The 18,989-nt window shown below is 42.7% G+C and overlaps 1 protein-coding gene and 1 non-coding gene across 4 annotated transcripts in view; one reads left to right on the top strand and one right to left on the bottom strand.

The window, feature by feature from the left end:
- Hopx (HOP homeobox) overlaps positions 1–15,987 on the top strand; it is a 30,774-nt gene extending 14,787 nt beyond the window's left edge. The window contains exons 1-3 of one of the 3 annotated variants that reach the window (XM_005320030.5): positions 7,394–7,551; positions 7,740–7,896; positions 15,209–15,987. In XM_005320030.5, the coding sequence (XP_005320087.1) occupies positions 7,753–7,896; positions 15,209–15,286 (222 nt within the window). In that variant the 5' untranslated portion in view covers positions 7,394–7,551; positions 7,740–7,752 and the 3' untranslated portion in view covers positions 15,287–15,987. The other 2 variants (XM_005320032.5, XM_040292376.2) reach the window with 2 other exon arrangements.
- LOC120892488 (small nucleolar RNA U13) lies at positions 11,077–11,183 on the bottom strand. The gene has a single exon (XR_005737205.1). It is a non-coding gene; the product is annotated as a small nucleolar RNA U13 (small nucleolar RNA).
- Positions 15,988–18,989: the final 3,002 nt, after the last annotated feature.

The raw sequence follows: 18,989 nt of genomic DNA, 5'->3' as shown, positions 1-18,989 counted from the left end.
TGCTTTTTTAAACTCATAGCCTAATAGTGTTTCTTTTTTGCACTGTCCATCTCACATTATTTCTTCTTTACTCAGCCATTTTAAACCTATCTCTGTGATTTTCACTTGAAGACTTCGATATTTACTTTGGGGGGAACTAATAGGTTAACACATTTTTAAATTACATAATCAAGTCCTGACTCCCTGAGCTCTATGGAAGCAAAACCAGTAACATTTTTGGTACCAGGGATTGAACCCAGAGGCACTTAACCACTGAACCACATCCCCAGCGCTTTTTTTTTCCCCCTTAATTTTGACACAGGGTCTCTCTAGGTAGCCTAGAGCCTCATTAAATTGCTGAGGCTGGCCTTGAACTTGTGATCCTCCTGCTTCAACCTCTGAGGTTGCTGGAATTTACAGGCATGGACTACCATGCCCAGAAAAATGAGTAACACTTCCATCCTGATCCAGATGAAAAGTCTTAGTAATTAGTTTTCCTCCATAATTTTTTTTTTTTTTTTTTTTTTGGTATTGTTCATGGTCACCAATGGAAATAACTGAGCTAGCCTGGAGACCAAGTCTTGACTCTCAAAAAAACAAAAAAACAAACCTCAAATCCCCTTCTGGCCTGGAACAGGAAATACTTTTGCAGAGTAAAGAGTAAACATATGGAACCTTTTAACCCCAAGCGGTCATGCAAGCTTCTGAAAACATAAATAGCTTCAACAAGGTTTAGATAGTATTCGTGTATAAAAAGAATACACATCAACTTTGGCAAAAACTAAGATTGACAATGCAATTATTGATGAGGATATGGAGAAAAGGAAATGCTATATACTGCAGGTAAAAGGGTAGTTTTGTTCAACAACTTTGGAAAATAAGTTTATAATATGTTGTAAAGTTAAATAGTCACACCCCACTTAATGTAAGCCTACAGTTCCAGACCTGGCAAGATTCCAGAGAACTCCTAATGGTGGGGAAAAGAGAAGAATGTTCAAGGAGTCAGGACAGTAGCACATACCTGTAATTCCAGAAGACTCTGGAGACTGAGGCAGGAGTTTTGTAAGTTGCCTGGGCAACTTACACTCTGCCTCGAAATAAAATTTAAAAGGACTGGAGATATAGCTCCATGGTAGAGTGCTTGATTAGCATGTGGGAGGCTCTGGGTTTGAGCTCCAACACTTCAAAAAAAAATTATTCAGGGACACAGTGTTGATAACAGCAAAACAAGAGACAACCCAAGTATGAGGAGATGTCAATCAGTCAAAATATATTTATAAAATGGAATCAACAGTGAACATGAATGAGCTTCTCTACATGCAGAAATATGGATGGATCTTGAAAAAAATGCTGGGTGAAAGAAGTAATTTCCCAAAGAATTATATATATTATGATACTATTTTAATTATAATTCTAAATGCATATTAATTATACAAATTAATCCTCAACAAAATACTTGCAAATCGAATTCAATAGCACATTAAAAATATCACATACCATGATCAAGTTAGTTTCAATCAAGGATGCAAGGATGGTTTAATATACATAAATTAATAAACTGAATATATCACATAAATAAAATCAAGGATAAAAATCACATGATCATCTCAATAGATGAAAAGAAAAAGTTTGATAAAATTAAACACCCTTCATGATAAAAGTCCTGAAAAAATAAGATATGGAAGGATCATACCTCAATATCATAAAGGCTATATATGACAAACCTATAGCCAACATCATATTAGATGAGGAAAAACTAAAAAAGGGTTTCTTCTAAGCAAAGGCACAAGACAAGTGTGTCCATTCTCACCATTCTTTTTTCTTTTCTCTCACCACTCTTATTCAATATAATTCTAGAAATTTTAGAGCAATTGGGCAAGAGAAATAAATAAAAGGTATAATACGATTTTTATACAGTTTAATAACATACAAAACTTAAAAAAAATTTAGAGATCCTTACACATGTGCTAGAACTAATCTTAAAAACAAAACAATAAGTAACACAAAATTAAGAATCATGGTTCCCTCTGGGGACAGGCCAACCAAAAGGGAGTTGAGGGAGAAATACAGGTAGCTTCCAGAAGTTCAGTGATGCTTTAATTCTTAAACCAGGTCGGGTTCATAAAACTAGTGTTTTCTTAATTTATGTTTCATAATTTTTATATACTATCTTTTTTTCTTTTGTGGTACAGGGGGTTGAACCTAGGGGTGCTCTACCACCAAAAAACACCCCCAAACCTATTTTATTTTTTGAGATATATTCTAAGTTGCTTAGGTTGGCCTCAAACTTGTATCCTCCTGCCTCAGCCTCCTGAGAAGCTAGGATTAGAGGTGTATACCACTGTGCCCAGCAACATATGCCCTTTTGAATACTAATAATGTTTGAGTGGAAAATGAAAATGTCTATATCTCTAACTAGATTTGAGAAACAATTCCCGTATTCTTTCTGGAAATGTTACTTTGTACCAATAATAAAACTTAGCGCAAGGTAGGTCTCTGGTCTAATCAAGAATGTTTTGTTTTGTTTCATTTTGTTTTTTAAAGAAAAAAACTATTTTTTTAAATTTTAAAGTGATGAGAGCTTATTGTACAAAGTTTGGAAAAGCAGAAAAGCATAAAGAAGAAAACTCTTTGGGCCATTCATAGTTGTAAAATATAACCATTGTTAACATTTGTTGTATTTTCCTCTTTTTTTCATATGTAAAAAGATGGAATCAATATAGCATTTTTTAAAAAAATTTTTTAGTACTAGGGATTGAGCTCAGGCCCTCACACGTGTTAGCGAACACTCTCCCACTAAGATACATTTATTATTAATATTATTATTATTTTGAGACAGGGTCCCACTAAGTTACCCAGGCTGGCCTCAAACTTGCTATTCTCCTGCCTCAGCCTCACAAGTTGCTGTAATTACAGGCAAACGTCACTACTCCTGTCTTCAATAGAACATTTCAAAATATATTTTCCTGCTTAGATTTGGAATCTTACTTCCCTGAAGGCGGCAATGATGCTTATGAGTACATAAAGCATCTTGAGTCGAATGTTCAGTTTTAAGTTATAGTAACTATATTATCTACATAAAGTATAACTTAAGTTTTATAGCATTTCCTCACTGGAAATTTTAAGGAATTAAAAGAGGACAATCAAACCAAAGGTTGCCAAATATTTTCTATGTAATATTTAGCTTCTAAGTCAATTAGAATAAATAAATGTGATGGGATAGGGTTTTTCTTTTGATGATATGCTTTTAAAACCTCTGATCTCAATATAATGTTTTTTAAAGACTTGTTTTATTTTTGAAATTGTTTTATTTTTAAATTATTTTTTCTACTTTTTTATTGGTACATTACAGCTGTACCTAATGATAGGATTTGTTGTTACATGTTATTTCTGAATTTTTGAAAGCTCAGCATCTCTCTGGCTAACATAAGTTTAAAGGCCCTTTCCTATTCCTTACCATATATACAAAAGATTAAATTGTTCATTCTTATATGTACTTTAAAAATTTATTCCTGGACTGGGGATGTGGCTCAAGCAGTACTCGCCTGGTGCTGGGTTCCATCCTCAGCACCGCATAAAAATAAAATAAAGATGTTGTGTCCACCAAAAACTAAAAGAATAAATATTAAAAAATTCTCTCTCTCTCTCTCTCAAAAAAAATTATTCCTTTAAAAATACCTCAACTTACCATCTACTCAAATATTAATGATATATGCAACATCAGAGCAGGTATCAGGCATAAGAATTTCTAACCATTCATAGTTGACTTTAATGATTAAATTGCAAAATCTTGTAAGAACTGGAATACTTTTCATCTCTCCCATGCTGGGTTCCTAAAGTATGATTCTGATTCAGGAGGTCTTTGGTGGGCTTGGACATTTCTGCAGGTGATTCTGAAGCCTGACCAGGATGGTATCTCCTGCTCTTAGTACCTTAAGGACACTAACCAACAGTTTTATATTCAAAACAACAAAACTCTGTCCCAACCCTTTGTACTGGCCTGGAGAGGCAGATCAATATTCCACCCCTTTTTGTCAAATTTTTTTTTCTTTTCTTTTTTGGCAGGGCTGGGGATGGAACACAAGGTGTAGCATGCTGGGCAAGGTTCTATCACTGAGCTGCAGCCCAGTCCTTCTTTTTATCAATTTCTGAGAGACACTGACAGCCTGGGTGAGCCCCCTCCTAGTTGCTCCAGATCAGCTCAATCAGTGATGAGTGGGAAGTGCTTTTCCCACCAGTTTGACTAGGGAAGTGGCCACACATCATTTTTCTCACTTAGGAAAATATAATAGTTTCAAGAGCCCATTGTTCACAGGAAGTTCACAGAGAACATAAAAGAAACATAGGTGAAAGAAAAGAAAAAATTCTTTACAAAAAGGGGTGGAATCTGCCTCTCCAGGCCAGTGCAAAGCCTGGGCCAGAGTTTTGTTGTTTTGAATATAAAGAAGGTCCTAAAGAAATATCCACCTGCTTGTTTCCCTTTTGGCCAGTTTGGGGGAGGACCTGCTGTTGATAATCTTTGTTTCTTGGTTTCATATTGGTGGCATTACAAAGAGGTCAGATTAGCTGGGAGAGAAAGGAAAAGATGCCAAAAAAACATAACTAAAGATTACCAGTTGGTAGCACTTTCCGTGAGCTAGTTTATAAAGGTAGAAGTAAAGTTGTCAGATTGACACAACTGTCTACTCTGTCATTAGAATTAATTTAGGAAAAACCAGCAATTTTCACTTAACCTTTTTTTTTTTTTTTTTTTTTGGTACTAGGGATTCAACCCAGAGGTGCTTTACCACTGAGCCTCATCCCTAGCCCCGCCCTTTTTTTGTTTAATTTAGAGATAGGGTCTTGCTGAGTTTCTTAGGGGCTTGATAAATTGCTAAGACTGGCTTTGAACTCATGATCCTCCTGCCTCAGTGCTCCCAAGTCACTGAGATTACAGGCATACACTATTTTGCCCAGTGTTCACTTAACCTCTTGAAAATATTTATGCAATGACTTGACCAAACCATGAAAGAAAACTACAATCACAGGACACATTACTCTTTGAATGTTTCATAAGATGTGAATAACCACAAAAACAAAACCTGTGCTAAGATTAAAGTTTAAGTAGCTTTAAAGTATTTTTAGTTCTTTTTATCTGAAATTGTTTAGACTACCTTCAGAGAAACTTCTCAATCATTTCCTTATTAGAAACTGTTGAGACGCTTTCTAAGGCCAAGGTTAACAAGGCAGGTTGATTTATACAGTAAGAGGGAAAGAGAGAAGAAACGAAATCAACAGCAAACATTTGTCAACCACCAAGGGCTGAAATAACAGAGATTGAGCTTTGTAGAGAACTAACAAATATATCTGACGGTAGAGATCTTTTGCCTATGTTTCTAGAAACCAAGCAAGTTGATTTGGGTGTACCTTGGAGAAGTACCTTGGCCCTCCCACAGATCTTCTTAACCGCCAACCAAAACCAATGGCCTTCTGCCAACTAATCCAAGGAGTACTTTAAAGTCAACCAGGACCTCCCCGTGAAACCTCAAACAAAGTCCTCTAACAGTAAGCCACAGAAATCTAATAAAATAGAACGCACCTGACCCACGTAAGAACATAAGCAGCCCTTGAGTTATATAACAGTGGTAACAAAAAGAAAGGAAGAAATATATACAGAACAGCCTTTCGATCTTGAAGCCAGTTTAGAAATCTAACATTTCTGAAGGACTGAGGATTCTACAAAGCTGCAGCAGAGATTCTCAAGGCATAGCCAGCACGACAGTATCAAGTGGAATTAGACGGAAACTTTCTAGAGCAAGAAATAAAATTAGAAGCAGTAGTCTCCCTGTCCTGGTCTCTTCTAGGCAAAATAAGTAGTGGTAGGTGGTTTCAGTGGGCAGCTATGGCCTGGAGTGGTGTCACCACTAGGATAGTTCGTGCCCATTCAAAACGACAAGCCCCCACCTGCATTTAGACTGATGGTCTCTTGATTTTTCCTCCCTACTGAACTGAAGACAGACTGGCCTACTGAGAAGGGGTGAGCCAAACATGGGCTGAATCCAAAGCTAAGGCTTTCCATTCTAGGATGCTGGTCACTAACTGGGCAGCATTGGGAAAGTTAGCCATTTCCCTGGACTGTGACAGAAGAGACTGCAGGAGGTAATTTGGATGGCTCTTTCCAACTCTGGAGTTGTGTGTCAAAGACAGCTGAGAAATGTGTGCAAACAGGGGAGGAGCTGTTTCAGAGGTGGCTTGACCCCCTCCTGCCTCAGTGTTGAGACAGGAATTGTTGCTACTGATTTTTAGGTGATGGTGGTGGGGAAGCACAGTTCCCTCAAAACACATGATTTCACAGTAAGCTGCTAAGGGATTTGAACATGACTGGCTCACAGTATTGCAGCTTCTTGTCTTGCCTGAAGTTCCTTAAGGTGACCTAGTAGAGAGGCAAAGGCATTTATTTAGGGAGAAGAAGATTCAGGTCACAGAGGAAAAGGCTGTAACAGCATTGGGTACATGATACAGGCAGATTAGTGGAGTGTGGCTCATCCCCAGGCACAAACCACATCAAAACCTACTCAGGATTGTGCTGGATGATTTTGCAATTGTTTGTTAAAACAACAAACCAATGTGATTTCATAATTCCTACACTTGTTTTTCTTTTACTGTCAGTAACAGTCAAGTCCTGACAGGTCTGTACCAAATCCACAGTCAAGAATATCTTGTAGGCTCACTTTCTACACCTGGATACAACTTAAATTGGGAGAGGGGGCACATCTGCCAATTTTCTTTGCCCCAATTCCAAGGCTGCTTAGGAATGGAAAGACGGAGTACCAGGCAGTCATGTTGTCCCAAATCTGGGCAATGTTTGGCTCTAAAAGAAAGGCCTAATGTCGTTTATGATGGACGTGACTTTATAGGAAGTCTATACTACCATCACAAGGGAAGTCTGAGGTTTTAAATGACCATTGAATTTGATCCTTCTGAGTGTGGGCTTCATCTTGGGAAGTGATCACGGTGGTGGGGAGGCACTTAATGAGGTGGACTCTTTACCATTTACTGTGAAATACTGGCCCCGCAGCTGCAATCTTGGGGACTCACGGATTGCATTAGAGTAGGCAGAATAGTTGGAGGAGGAGGTTACAGGGTGCAGAGTGGCCCACGGCAAGCCCTGCAGGTGACTCAGTCTCCCATCCTAAATCCCCTAGGCTCTGTAAACCTGTCTCCAACTCTGTAAAACGGAAAGATCTTAAAAGCGCATCACCACTTCTCCAACTTTCAGAGGTAGCCTGCCCTGTGGGAAGTTTTTCCAGAGGAAGTGTGGGTGCTCAGCCCTCCCTGGCGCAGGCTGCCAAGAGCGCGCGCGGGAGGCGTGGCCGTAGCGGACTCGAGGGAACCCACCCTCCCATCTGTCGTCCTCACCCTGGGAGCTCCCCCTCCGGGAGATAGCTTTTAAGTCGAGTTTTCAAAAGCACCTCTCGGAGAGGGCGAGAGGCGGGGGCGCGGGGACCAGTCGCGGGGAAGTCGCGGGGACCCGTCCTGCGAGGCAGGAGGACGCGCCGCTCCGCTGTGCGACCCCTGGTGCCACCCGGGAAGGTCGGCCCCGGGGAGGGCGCTCGCGAGCTCCCGCCGCTGCCTGCGGCCACCGGGGACTCAGCAGCTGGGCAGAGGGAGGAGGGGACAGCCGAGCACAGTGGTCCAGCCGCGTCCCGAAGAAGTTGGGTCCCTCCGGTGCTCCCCGCCCGCGGCCTCGCTCACGGCAGCCGCTTCTCGCTTCCCTGCAGCCGCGCCAGGACCATGTCAGCGGAGACGGCGAGCGGCCCCACGGAGGACCAGGTGGAGATCCTGGAGTACAACTTCAACAAGGTCAACAAGCACCCGGACCCCACCACGCTGTGCCTCATCGCGGCCGAGGCCGGCCTTTCGGAGGAGGAGACCCAGGTGAGTGCCGCACGTGCCCGCGCGCCGGACCCGCTAGGGCGGAGGAGTCCCGGTCGCCCCCCGCCTCGCGCCCTCGCCTGGTCGCGGGCGGCTTAGAGCCCGGACCCTGCATCGCGGCCACCCCCGAAAGCCCAGCTCCCTGGTTCCCAAGGGCGCCCCGTCTGCCCTCTACCCTCAGCCTGCGGTGGTTGCCCCAGGATCTGCGAAGGCACCATGGTCACCTTTATGTCCCCTGCTTTTCCACTGGCACCATGGTCACCTTTATGTCCCCTGCTTTTCCACTCTCTCTCTCACAGCCCGGGATAAATTCTGTCCTCCCTCTGGGCTGGGAGCCGCGCCGGTCGCCTGCTCTTGTTTCGATTTCCCTGGCAGCTTGGTATCCCCTCCGGGCTGTGGCGGGAGACCTTCTGGAGCATCTATTCTCAAAGGGGATGTCACAGTTGGAGGGGACCTTAGAATTTAACTACAAATTCAGCCCTCAGATTTGGCAATGAGGAAACTAAGGCCCAGAGGGAGGGAGTTGTTAGAATGGCAAGGGTCCTTAAGCGTGTTTTCTTCACCACAGCATGCCCCTCTTAGCTGAAAAACTGAAATTGTACCTAGCCAGGCCAATTTGGCTCAGATTTTTTTTTTTTTAATTCCCTGGTTCTAAGGTTTAGAGTCTTTTTCTGGAGTTTTTCAACAATGAAGACATTTGACATCACAGCTGGAGGGGAATTGGCAGCAATACCCCTTAAATGCTCTGATTTTTAATTTTTTTTTAAGAACTCTCTTATTAATCCCCCACATTGCTTAGAGAATGCAGCACTTGCCTATGTGCAATGTTGGAGTCTTTAGCTGACTTTTTTTTTTCTTAATAAACCCTGTCCAAACTCTGGCTTCTCTTTTTCCTTCCATCATGAAAAGACAATTTGTTACCAGTGATAAACTACTTGGAACTGAGCTAGCATTTCTTAGGGGAACCCAAAGCACTTCACACCTCTAATCTCAAAGCTAAAGCAAAGGACATTGTTACTATTCCCATTTTCTAGAGCACCAGGGACTCTGTCCTCTCCTCACCATGCTCATTTGAAGCTTAAAACCTTGTAATCCATACTCCCTAGGATCCTAGAACCAAGACCCTGGACCCAAACCCAAAATAATTTCTGCTAATTAAGCCAGAGGCATTTTGGAAAACCTGCCCATGGATAATCTTCTCCTTCGCAGATCAAGTAGAAAGGCAAACATATCTGTTTCTAGGAAATGGAACAGCTGTCTGATTAACCAGAACCAGAACTAAACGGGAGGTGATTTATTGTAACCCAAGTCTAACAGCTCATGTTTCTTGGAACCCCCTGCGGAGGCAGCCTGCTGAAGTTTGAGCATTTTAAACCCCATGCTATATTTAGGAAAGAGGCATGATTATAGAGACAGCTCATCGTTTTAAGGCTGTAGGATACTGTAGGGACAGTACCAACAAGGGATGGTAACCCCTTCTCAGTGTCTGATTGTCCCATGGCAAGTTAGCATTAATCCCTTTACTTGTAAAGCAGAGTAATTATGTTAATATTTGTTGTTCACTATTTTGTGTCTGTGTATATTGTGTGTGTATGAGAGAGAGAAAAAGAGAAAGTTGGATGGATGCTAGGCATCAAACCCAAGCCCTCAAGCATGTTAAATTTACACTCTATTCTACCACTGAACTACACCCCCAGCCCCGTGTGGATCTTTGGAATGGATAATACATGCCATGTGTTGTTCAATGAATCCTCTAAGTATTGTTATTTATTTGCCACCATAGCATGAGGGTAGGTACTGTTAGCCTGTTAGGGTCTGTAAACAAGTGAAGATGAGTTACCCTCCCCCCCACACACACCCGTTATTTTGCTGCAGCCGGACTGCGGCATTAGCCCAATTGTCTAGATAAGAGACTGAGGCTTAGAAAGGTTAAGTAACTTGCCCAAGATCACAGTTAGGGGGCAGCCAAGCTAGGACTTGAACCTGGGAAGTTTGGTTTCACATTCCAGACTCTTGACCTCTATAGGATAGAGGAAGGATGGAAACAACAGGGTGGGTAGGAGGAAAGGACTGAAAACTCATATTTCGTTCTGAAAAAAAAAAAATCCATGCATTAAACAATGATCACTCCAGGCCATAGTCAACCGTTCCTCGAGAGCCACCTGATATTAGAGAATTAAAACTAAATCGGGGTAGGCACAGAAAGAAAGGCACCTGCTTCTTTCTGTGGTTGAGGTCTGCAGCATAGACACCTACACATCAGATCCACCTGCCCCTCTCAGGCAGCCCTCCCTCCATTCCCTCTCTTCTGCCATCCTCAAATAAACAAATGGTGGACCAGCCCTGACAGCAGTGGGTGTGGGTGAGTCAGCCTCATAGCAGGGCCCCTTGGCTTCCTCTTCCTGCCATGGGGCCAACACCTTCTTCCTCCCTGCGGCTACCACAGCTCAGATGCCTCTGTCCTCCTGCCTAGACCTGCAGGGAGGCGTCTGGAACACAGAGCTCAGAGAGAGACAGCTTAGCAAGTTTCAGGAAAGAAGACCCCTAGGTTCCTTGGACAGCCTGTCCTTGGTCACTTCTTACTAGACTGGGTCTCATCTTCCCAATCTTTCTGACCCCACTCCTGCCATCTTCATATGTACTGGGAGATGGGAATGGTTCTCTAATCTCCTCAAACAATTATACATTTTTTAAAAAGTGTCTTCTACAAAAAAGAAAAGCATCTGTTGGAGATATAATGTTCAATGATGAGTTTTCAGGCATTCATGAAATTATTTTTATTTGTAGCAGTTCTTTTGGGGACCTTGGAATAGCTCCATGGAGGCCAAGGCCCGCTGGGCCCACATATAAGCAGGATCTGTATCAACACATCCCTGTCTCTGTTCTTACCAGTGTGGCTCTTTACACGCAGCAAGGTCCAAAGCCAAAATAATATTCATCACATAGACCCGAATCTTCACCCTACCCTAACACCAGCCACCTCCAGATAGAATCACACTTAATTTTCCTAGAACAAATAATACTTTACAACAAGAAAAATAAGCATGAGATACTCTTGTGAGGCAGTTCCTGCAACGACTCACTACTGATGATTTGACAGGGGCAAGAGGAGCCAAAAGGTGGACACATTCTCTGACTAGGGGGGGTTTGTGGACCTCTTTTTTTTCCCTCCAACCTTCCTTACCTCAGTTGAGTAATATACTGACATCCTAACAAGTTTGAGGAAGGCACATCTTTCATGATGACATGAAAACCTAGTCATTGCACTTATGAACCAACCACAAAAGAATCTGCAGCTCTCTTTATAGCTGTCCCACTGTAGGACAAAACTCTCTGCTATGGGGGGTGAGCAGGCAGATATTCAGAGTGTCATGAAGGATGCTGTAATTTTTTTAAGTTGTATTGACTAGGATCCTAGAATGATTTTTCCCTCTCTAAACAGTAACCTAAACATCACCTGCATTTAAGTTAGTTGAACCGGTTTAGAACGCCTCTTTTTATCATTTTGAAGTCAGTGTTAGAAGGGGCTGGGAAAGCTCTTTCATCAGCCCTCTGGGAGCCTAGGATGATCTAGTGTTCTCTATTTTACACACACACACACACACACACACACACACACACACACAATTCAAGTGCAATGTAGTTGGCATTGGTTCTTGGAGAAGTTTCCAGTATTTTTTTTTTTTTATCTCCTCTTGATGTTTTGGGCTTGTTCCCAGAACCCAGTGGTTTTTAGTTGTTGGATGTTTTATCTGTGGAATAAAGACCTCTAAAGGTCTCCCCGTGAAAAGAATGAAATGTTAGTTGCTAGAGAAAAGGATACGAACAATGTTATTTTGCACTAACTCCTCCCATCCCAGTGTCTCATTATCATCTGTTCAATCAGAGTAAATAAATCTCCATCAGTGGGTGAGGGTAATGAGGGCACGCATTTATAAGCAAGCTAGGGATGAATATCTTTCCCAGGGGATGACGGAAACAAAGGGAGGGAAGGACAAAGCCAGGTGGAAAATCAGCATAGATGTAACTGAGACATATGATTCCACCTTGTTGGGGGGGTGGCGTAAGTGAGACATTTAATGGTTTTTGTTGGATAGCAACTTGTTTGTTAAATCATTATGTATGTATTTGATTTTAAAATATATATATTTAAAAATATATATATTTGGAAAACAGTTGAGCTTTTCTGGCACCTACTCCCATCCCCCAGTGCTAGAACTCAATTGGTTAAGCATTTGGATGCCAACTTGCAAATTTGCAAACGTGATCCAGGCTGAAGCAATTTTCGGTAATGCCATCAATATTCTACCTCACTCCATAGTGTAAAGATGTGGGTGGTTCTTTTGAATGGGGCCAGCTCAACCATTTTGTCTTAAATGAGTTTTGATAGAAAGTGAGATTTTCTTCCTCTAGGTTTTAATTAGACAGTCTTTAAAATGCTGTCATTTATTCGGCTCTGGTCAGTAGAAATCCTGTTTAATCAGCACTTGAGGCCTCGAAACCCCCATAGGGCTACCTCATTAAGGAAGCTGGTGTCACGCTGTGCTCAGGCCAGAACCCAGAGTTAGCTGAACACACATATGGATTCTAGAAGAAAATGTGCCCAACTTTCACAGAACTTGGGTTGAAGCCACCAAAGTATGGGAGCTTTCTCTTCTCAAAGATTAGTGATCCCCAGGAGCAAAATATGGCATCCAGGGAGCAACCCTCAAAGAAAGGGCTTCCCTTCCCATCTTGCTGGCCTCTGCTCTGGCTTTACATTCCTTTTCTTGGCTGCCACCCCCCAGTATAAAGGATAGACAACTGACCTTGACAGCTGTGTGTGGCCATGAGGTGCATCTCTGCTGTACCAATCGGGGCATTGTGGTGCGGCCCTGTGATGTTCATCCAGCCTAGCACTGACACGGAGCCCCAAGCCGTCCTCGAGCCTCACCCCCTTTCTAGTGCCACAGACTGTCCTCCAGCACTTGTCCTTACAGGCACTTCTGCTCCTGTGCTTTTTCCCATTTTTTTCTGATCTTGAGCTGACACTAAAAGTCCCTTTCAGATCTCTAGATCTCTGCAGGGATGAGATCTTCCCCAGTATGGCCCTAGAGCCTGGCCCACTGTTCTGAGGTTGAAACTACATCTGAGCAGCCATCAGGTCATGCTAAGCATGGAGCCACTCTAGATGCTTCCCTCTGCACCGCCTCCATCAGCACATCCCAGGTCTGGTGTCTCAGAGCTGGGCTGTCTCTGATGTTTCCTTTCTGTCCCCTCATTCCCTTGCCCCTAGAAGGAATGAGTTTCAGAAAGCTCAGAAGGGACAGTAGAGACATCCCCCACCACCAAGCTTACTTCATTTATAGAAGAGCTGAGTGATGCTCTATTTTTAGGGACTTTTTTTTTCCCCAAGTTTTCATAACTAAATAGTTACAATATAGCTTCCTAATAGAAGGGCCCAGTGCTGCAGAGCCCTGGCCACCTCCCCATGCAGCTTGCCTGTTTACACTGAGTGACAGGCACTACCATCATTCTCAATGTGTACCATGACATGTGAGCCGCTGGGAAGCACAGAGGCAGACAGAGCTTGGGGATCCCGACTTCTTGTCAAGCTAACCTGTTCTCTATGGTGTAGATCAAGCTTGCTGCTCTGTTTCCTCACTACTCCCTCTTCAAAGTTTTGTTTTGTTTGGGGTGGGGGTTCCTTGGCAGTATTAGGGATGGAACCCAGGGATTCATGCATGCTAGGCAAGGGCTCTACCACTGAGCTATACTCCCAACCCTTTTTACTTTTTGTTTGAGATGGGATCTAAGTTACCCAGGCTGGCCTCAGACTTGCAATCCTCCTGCCTCAGCCCTCTGAGTAGCTGGGATTACAGACATGAACCACCACACCCTGCCAATCTGTTTTCCTAAATCCCAACTTCTTAAATCCTGATCAACCTGGTCCAGACCCCATCCCCTATTCCCAGCATGCTTCTCCTGAACTCTCACCCACCGCACAGCATAACAAAGACAGCCAGGGACTAGGAGAGTAACATACTGCATTACCACAGCACATCAAAATGTTTTAGTCTTCCTATGGTACCAGGTCTAGAAGCACGACCCCAAATTATGGTCACTTCTTTTCTTTTCTTTTTTTTTTTTTTTGGTGGGGGGTGGGGGACGGTACTGGGAATTAAACTCAGGGGCACTCGACCACTAAGCCACATCCCCAGCCCTGTTTTGTATTTTCTTTAGAGACAGGGTCTCACTGAGTTGCTTAGTGCCTCACTTTTGCTGAGGCTGGCTTTGAATTCACAATCCTCCTGCCTTGGCCTCCTGAGCTGCTGGGTTATAGGCCTGTGCCATCTTGCCCAGCACATGATCACTTCTATGAGATGTGACTATGTGAGTCATACAGAGCTGGAAGATTCTAATATACTGTAGGTCTCTCCATCTTCTCTCACTGCTCAGTGGCCCTGGAGCAGGAGAGAGAGGGCTGGTCCCCTCCACAGATCCCTGAGTGTTCCCAGGTTGTCTAGTGCTCAGTTATCATTCATTTTATTCATCGAATTCTTACTAATTAGCTGTCAATGAGCAAAGCCCACAGTGAGATCAGCCATAGAGATCTATCTGGGCATCCAGCAATGTCTTTAATTCCTTTTATTCATTCAACAAACATTGATTAATCTCCAACTCTTGATGCAATGGTGATGATATGAAAACAGTTTGTTTCTAGAAGGATGTATAGATTTTTTAAAAAAGTGAATAGTCCAGGCACTGTGGCATACATTCATAATCCCAGTGACTCAGAAGGCCAAGGCAGGAGGATGGCAAGTTCAAGGTCAGCCTCAGCAACTTGTGAGAACCCTGTCTCAAAATAAAAATAAAAAGGGCTGGGGATATAATTCAGTGGTAGAATACTCCACTGGTTCACTCCCAAATACTAAAAACAAAACAAAAAGAAAAGTGAATACATAAGCAAATATTTTTTAAAATATATATATTAAAAGTTCTATGAAGGCAACAAAGTACTAAAATATATAAGGAGAACCTACTTTTGATAAGAGTGATCAGGAAGACTTCATCAAGACGGTTCTATTCAAGCTGAAAACTGTAGATCACAGAAAGACCATCAGATAAAGAATATAGCCCATTCTAAGCATAGGAAATGACTGTGCAAATGTCCTGAGACAGAAAAGTTGGGTGAAGTGTGAGAAACGTTTCACCATGCACCCATCCCTTGCTTCCCTCCTTCCAACTGGGCCACAGAGGCTATGTTTTAGAAAGTAAACAGGCATTTCAGTTTCTCGGTATGTGACAGATAATCTTGCCCACTTCTCTCTTCCAGAAATGGTTTAAACAGCGCCTGGCCCAGTGGCGGCAGTCGGAAGGCCTGCCCTCAGAGTGCAGATCTGTCACAGACTAAGGAGGCCTCGCACCAGCAGCTCCCCTCTGTGAGGTCCGTCTGCTGATTCTCCTCAATTTCACCACGCCGTTTCAACTTTTCAGTGTAATGATGTATGTTCCATTGTTAGCTGTCCTGGATTTAACACAGTGTTGTGGTTTTTTAGCTGTACATAACTAGAAAATAACAACCAGAAGCTAACCTCGACTTCCATATAAAGCAGTGGCTTGGCTGGGAAACTCGGTGTGGCTTGCGTGTCCCTCTGGGTTGGAATGACAGATGGTGTGAAAGCCATCTAAGTCTGCTTTGGACCCTCACCTCCCAATGACAATTTGCTTTTACCATCCATTTCAAAACAAGCAAGGCCTCTGTTGAAAAGATAACATGATGGAGCAAGGAAGGCATTTCCTTCTGAATCTCCTTACCAAAGTTTTTCTCCTTAAGTTTCATTTGACACATTGATGGTTGGGTGAGAATACAGAGGTGTATCTGAGTCGTTCAAATTTTATAAAACAGTTCCTTGGCATATAGCTGCATTAATTGGGAAAGAACCCCGATGGATTAGAAGCAACGTCAACCAAAATGCAACTCCAGAGATTCAAAAAGTCTTGAATTTATACCTTATTTAATGCATTTGTTAAATTTATTTTGCTAAATAAAATGAACTGCTTTTTGTCTCCGAAAATGGTATTCTAAATAAAAACTTAACTTTTTGTTGAAAATGCACTGAGTCCTTTACAGATTTTTTTAACCTAATAAGAAACATATCAAAGAGAAAAACAGAATAGTTCTTCCTAGGAGCTGAGAGTTGTCATTTTCCAAATCCTTGCTTTTCCAAGTGTAGTCCAAGACCAGTCATTAGCATGAGCGGTGAGCCTGTGAGACTCCCAGAATCTCAGACCCCAATCCAGACCTGTGGAATCAGATTCTACATTCCTACTGAGGTCCCCAAATGGTTTTAATGCATAGGAAACTTTGAGCAGCACTGTTTCAAAGGACACCACTGGTCAATTTACGTCAATTTACATCCATTTGCTAAGGTAGCTCATAAATGTCTTAATGGTCTCTCAGTCAAGATGGTGTCAGATTGCATGGAATAGTAACTTGGTAACAGATGAACCAAAGAGACAAAGGTGGGTAATCCTGGGCTGTTCAAGTAGTTCCCTAATGCTGCCAAGGATTTAGGGTCCCTCTGTATTCTCAACTTTGCTATCTTTAGCACTTGGCTCTGGAGACCGGAGAGGAATGCTGGGACTGAATCTGCATTTCAATGGTAGTGGGGGAAAGGAGGTGGAGGGAGGCAGCTAGAGCAAGTGCTCAAGCCAAAGGCAAATGCCAGCTCAGTCTTTCCTTTTAAAAAAGTTTACACATGGGGCTGAGGTTGTGGCTCAGTGGTAGAGCTCTTGTCTAGCACATGTGAGGCGCTGGGTTCAATCCTAAGCACATCATAAAAATAAATAAATACAATAAAAGTATTGTGTCCAACTACAACTAAAAAATAATTTTTTAAAAATATATTAAATAAAGGTATTGTATTCATCTACAACTTGAAAAAAATATTTTAAAAAAAGGTTTACGCACAATGCCAGGCAAGGTGGTATAGGCCTATAATCCCAGCGGCTCAGGAGGCTGAGGCAGGAGGATCACGAGTTCAAAGCCAGCCTCAGCAAAAGCGAGGCACGAAGCAATTCAGACTCTGTCTCTAAATAAAATACAAAAAAAAAAAAGAGGGGGGTTTTACACACACACACACACACACATACACACACTGCCTGGAAGTCCCCACTAGCAGCTTTCATCTACATCTCACTGGCCAGAATGGGTCACAAGGCCAGCACTAAGTGAATCTGGGAATCTGGGAAGGTGCCCATTTGTGATTGGGCATGGGGTACAGTTGCTCAGAAGGAAAGCCTGGAGGGTGTAGCTGGGTGATAGGGTGCTTGCCTACTGGGTTTAACCCCAGCACTGCAAAAACCAACCAACCAAAAAAAAAGGCAAGAAGGAAAGAGCCAGGCATGTTGGGACACATTTGTAATCCCAGCAATTTGGGAGGCTGAAGCAGGAGGATGGCAAACTTGAGGCAAGGCTGGGCAACTTAACAACACTCTGTCTCAAAATTAAAAAATTAAAAAGGCTGGGATGTGCTCAGTGATTCAAGTGCACCAGCAACCAGCATTTGATCCCTAGTAGACACACACACACACACACACACAGAAAGGATGGGTATTGGAAAGGCTACTAATAATGTCTATCAATGCAGCCAGGAATGATGCCGGTGAACACTTCTGAACTCTTACCTACAATTCTGGCTCAGTTTTCGAGTTCTTTAAAATAAAAAGCCCAAGAGTAAAAACACTAACAATTGTTCTGAATACAACTGTTTACAAGATCCTATTAGACATCCTTGGTGAGTTTCCTCTCCCCCTACCTTAAAACATTTCTTCCGTAAACAAATAGTGAGCCAGGGCCTGAACAGAATAGCCTCATCTTGGCATCCTCCCCTCAACCTAATTAGTGATGGTCTAAGCATCTGCCAGCCACAGGGTTGTATGCTGACTTTTTTCCTGGGGAAAAAAAAGGGGGGTGAAGGCAGGGTTTGTAATATACAGCCTTTATTGTGTTGAGGCATATTCCTTGTAAGGATGAGGCAGAAGTATGTCTTTATATTAACACTTGATCATAGAGAGCATTTTAAAACTTTTCTAAGCATTCTCACAGATACTGGATTACACATTGAGAGGAACGTGGGCCAGTGACACAGAGCACAGATCTGCTCATAAAGTAATGAGAAAGAGAAGCTGAATCAGGTCTAAGAACTAGGTGGGAAGTCTTTCCAGCCCATCTGAGCCATGATTCAAGAACAATCCAGGACAAGAAGAGTTAACACTGTGGGCAGAAGTCTCACTTCCCTTGAGGGAGTCTAGAGTCCTTGAGTGCCCTAGTTGGGAAGGAAGGAGGATTCAGTGTTCTTTAAGATGTGAATTTGTTCCCAAGACTCATCTTCTTGAGTTTGCTTTTTTAAACCATAAAACAAAGATTGTAACACTTTACTAAAAAAAGAGCCTCTTGTAAATAAGTAATAATTACCATTGCTACAAAGTACTAAAGTACATAGGGCGGGCTTATTTTGATCCATAAGCCTTTATGAGAAAACAGAGCTCCAAGTGTTATCCTAGAGTCTCTGCTGGACACCCAGGGTCAGGCCCCTAAGTGATAATATCCACCCTAGACTGAGAGAAATCCCACAAGCTCTCTCTTCTCACCTTGTGTCCTAGCTCCACTACTGCAGACATGGCACAGATCATCCTCAAAGTCCCTCACTGTGGTCATTCAGGCTATAGAAGCTGGAAAAAATGAAATACTCCCCTTTGTACTCACACTTGAAGTGGTTGTGGTGATGTGACGCTGCCTACCCAATGAGACTTAAATTGAAGACTGGGGGGTGGGGCTTGAAAGGAGCATTTTTGCATTTCTTATTTTAGTTTTTGCAGTGCTGGGAATTGAACCCAGGGGTCAGGGCATGCTTGGCTGCATTTTTGCATTTCTTTCTTTCTTTTTTTTTTTTGGCTCTTGTTAGATTTACATGACAATAGAGTGTATTTTGACATATCACACATACATAGAGCATAACTTTCCATTCTTGTGGTTGTACATGATGTGGAGTTACACTGGTGGTATATTCATATATGAGCATAGGAAAGTAGTGTCTGATTCATTCTACTGT

This window comes from Ictidomys tridecemlineatus, chromosome 9, assembly GCF_052094955.1.
Source record: "Ictidomys tridecemlineatus isolate mIctTri1 chromosome 9, mIctTri1.hap1, whole genome shotgun sequence".
NCBI lineage: Eukaryota > Metazoa > Chordata > Mammalia > Rodentia > Sciuridae > Ictidomys > Ictidomys tridecemlineatus.
This window is presented reverse-complemented; position numbering and strand designations above follow the sequence as displayed.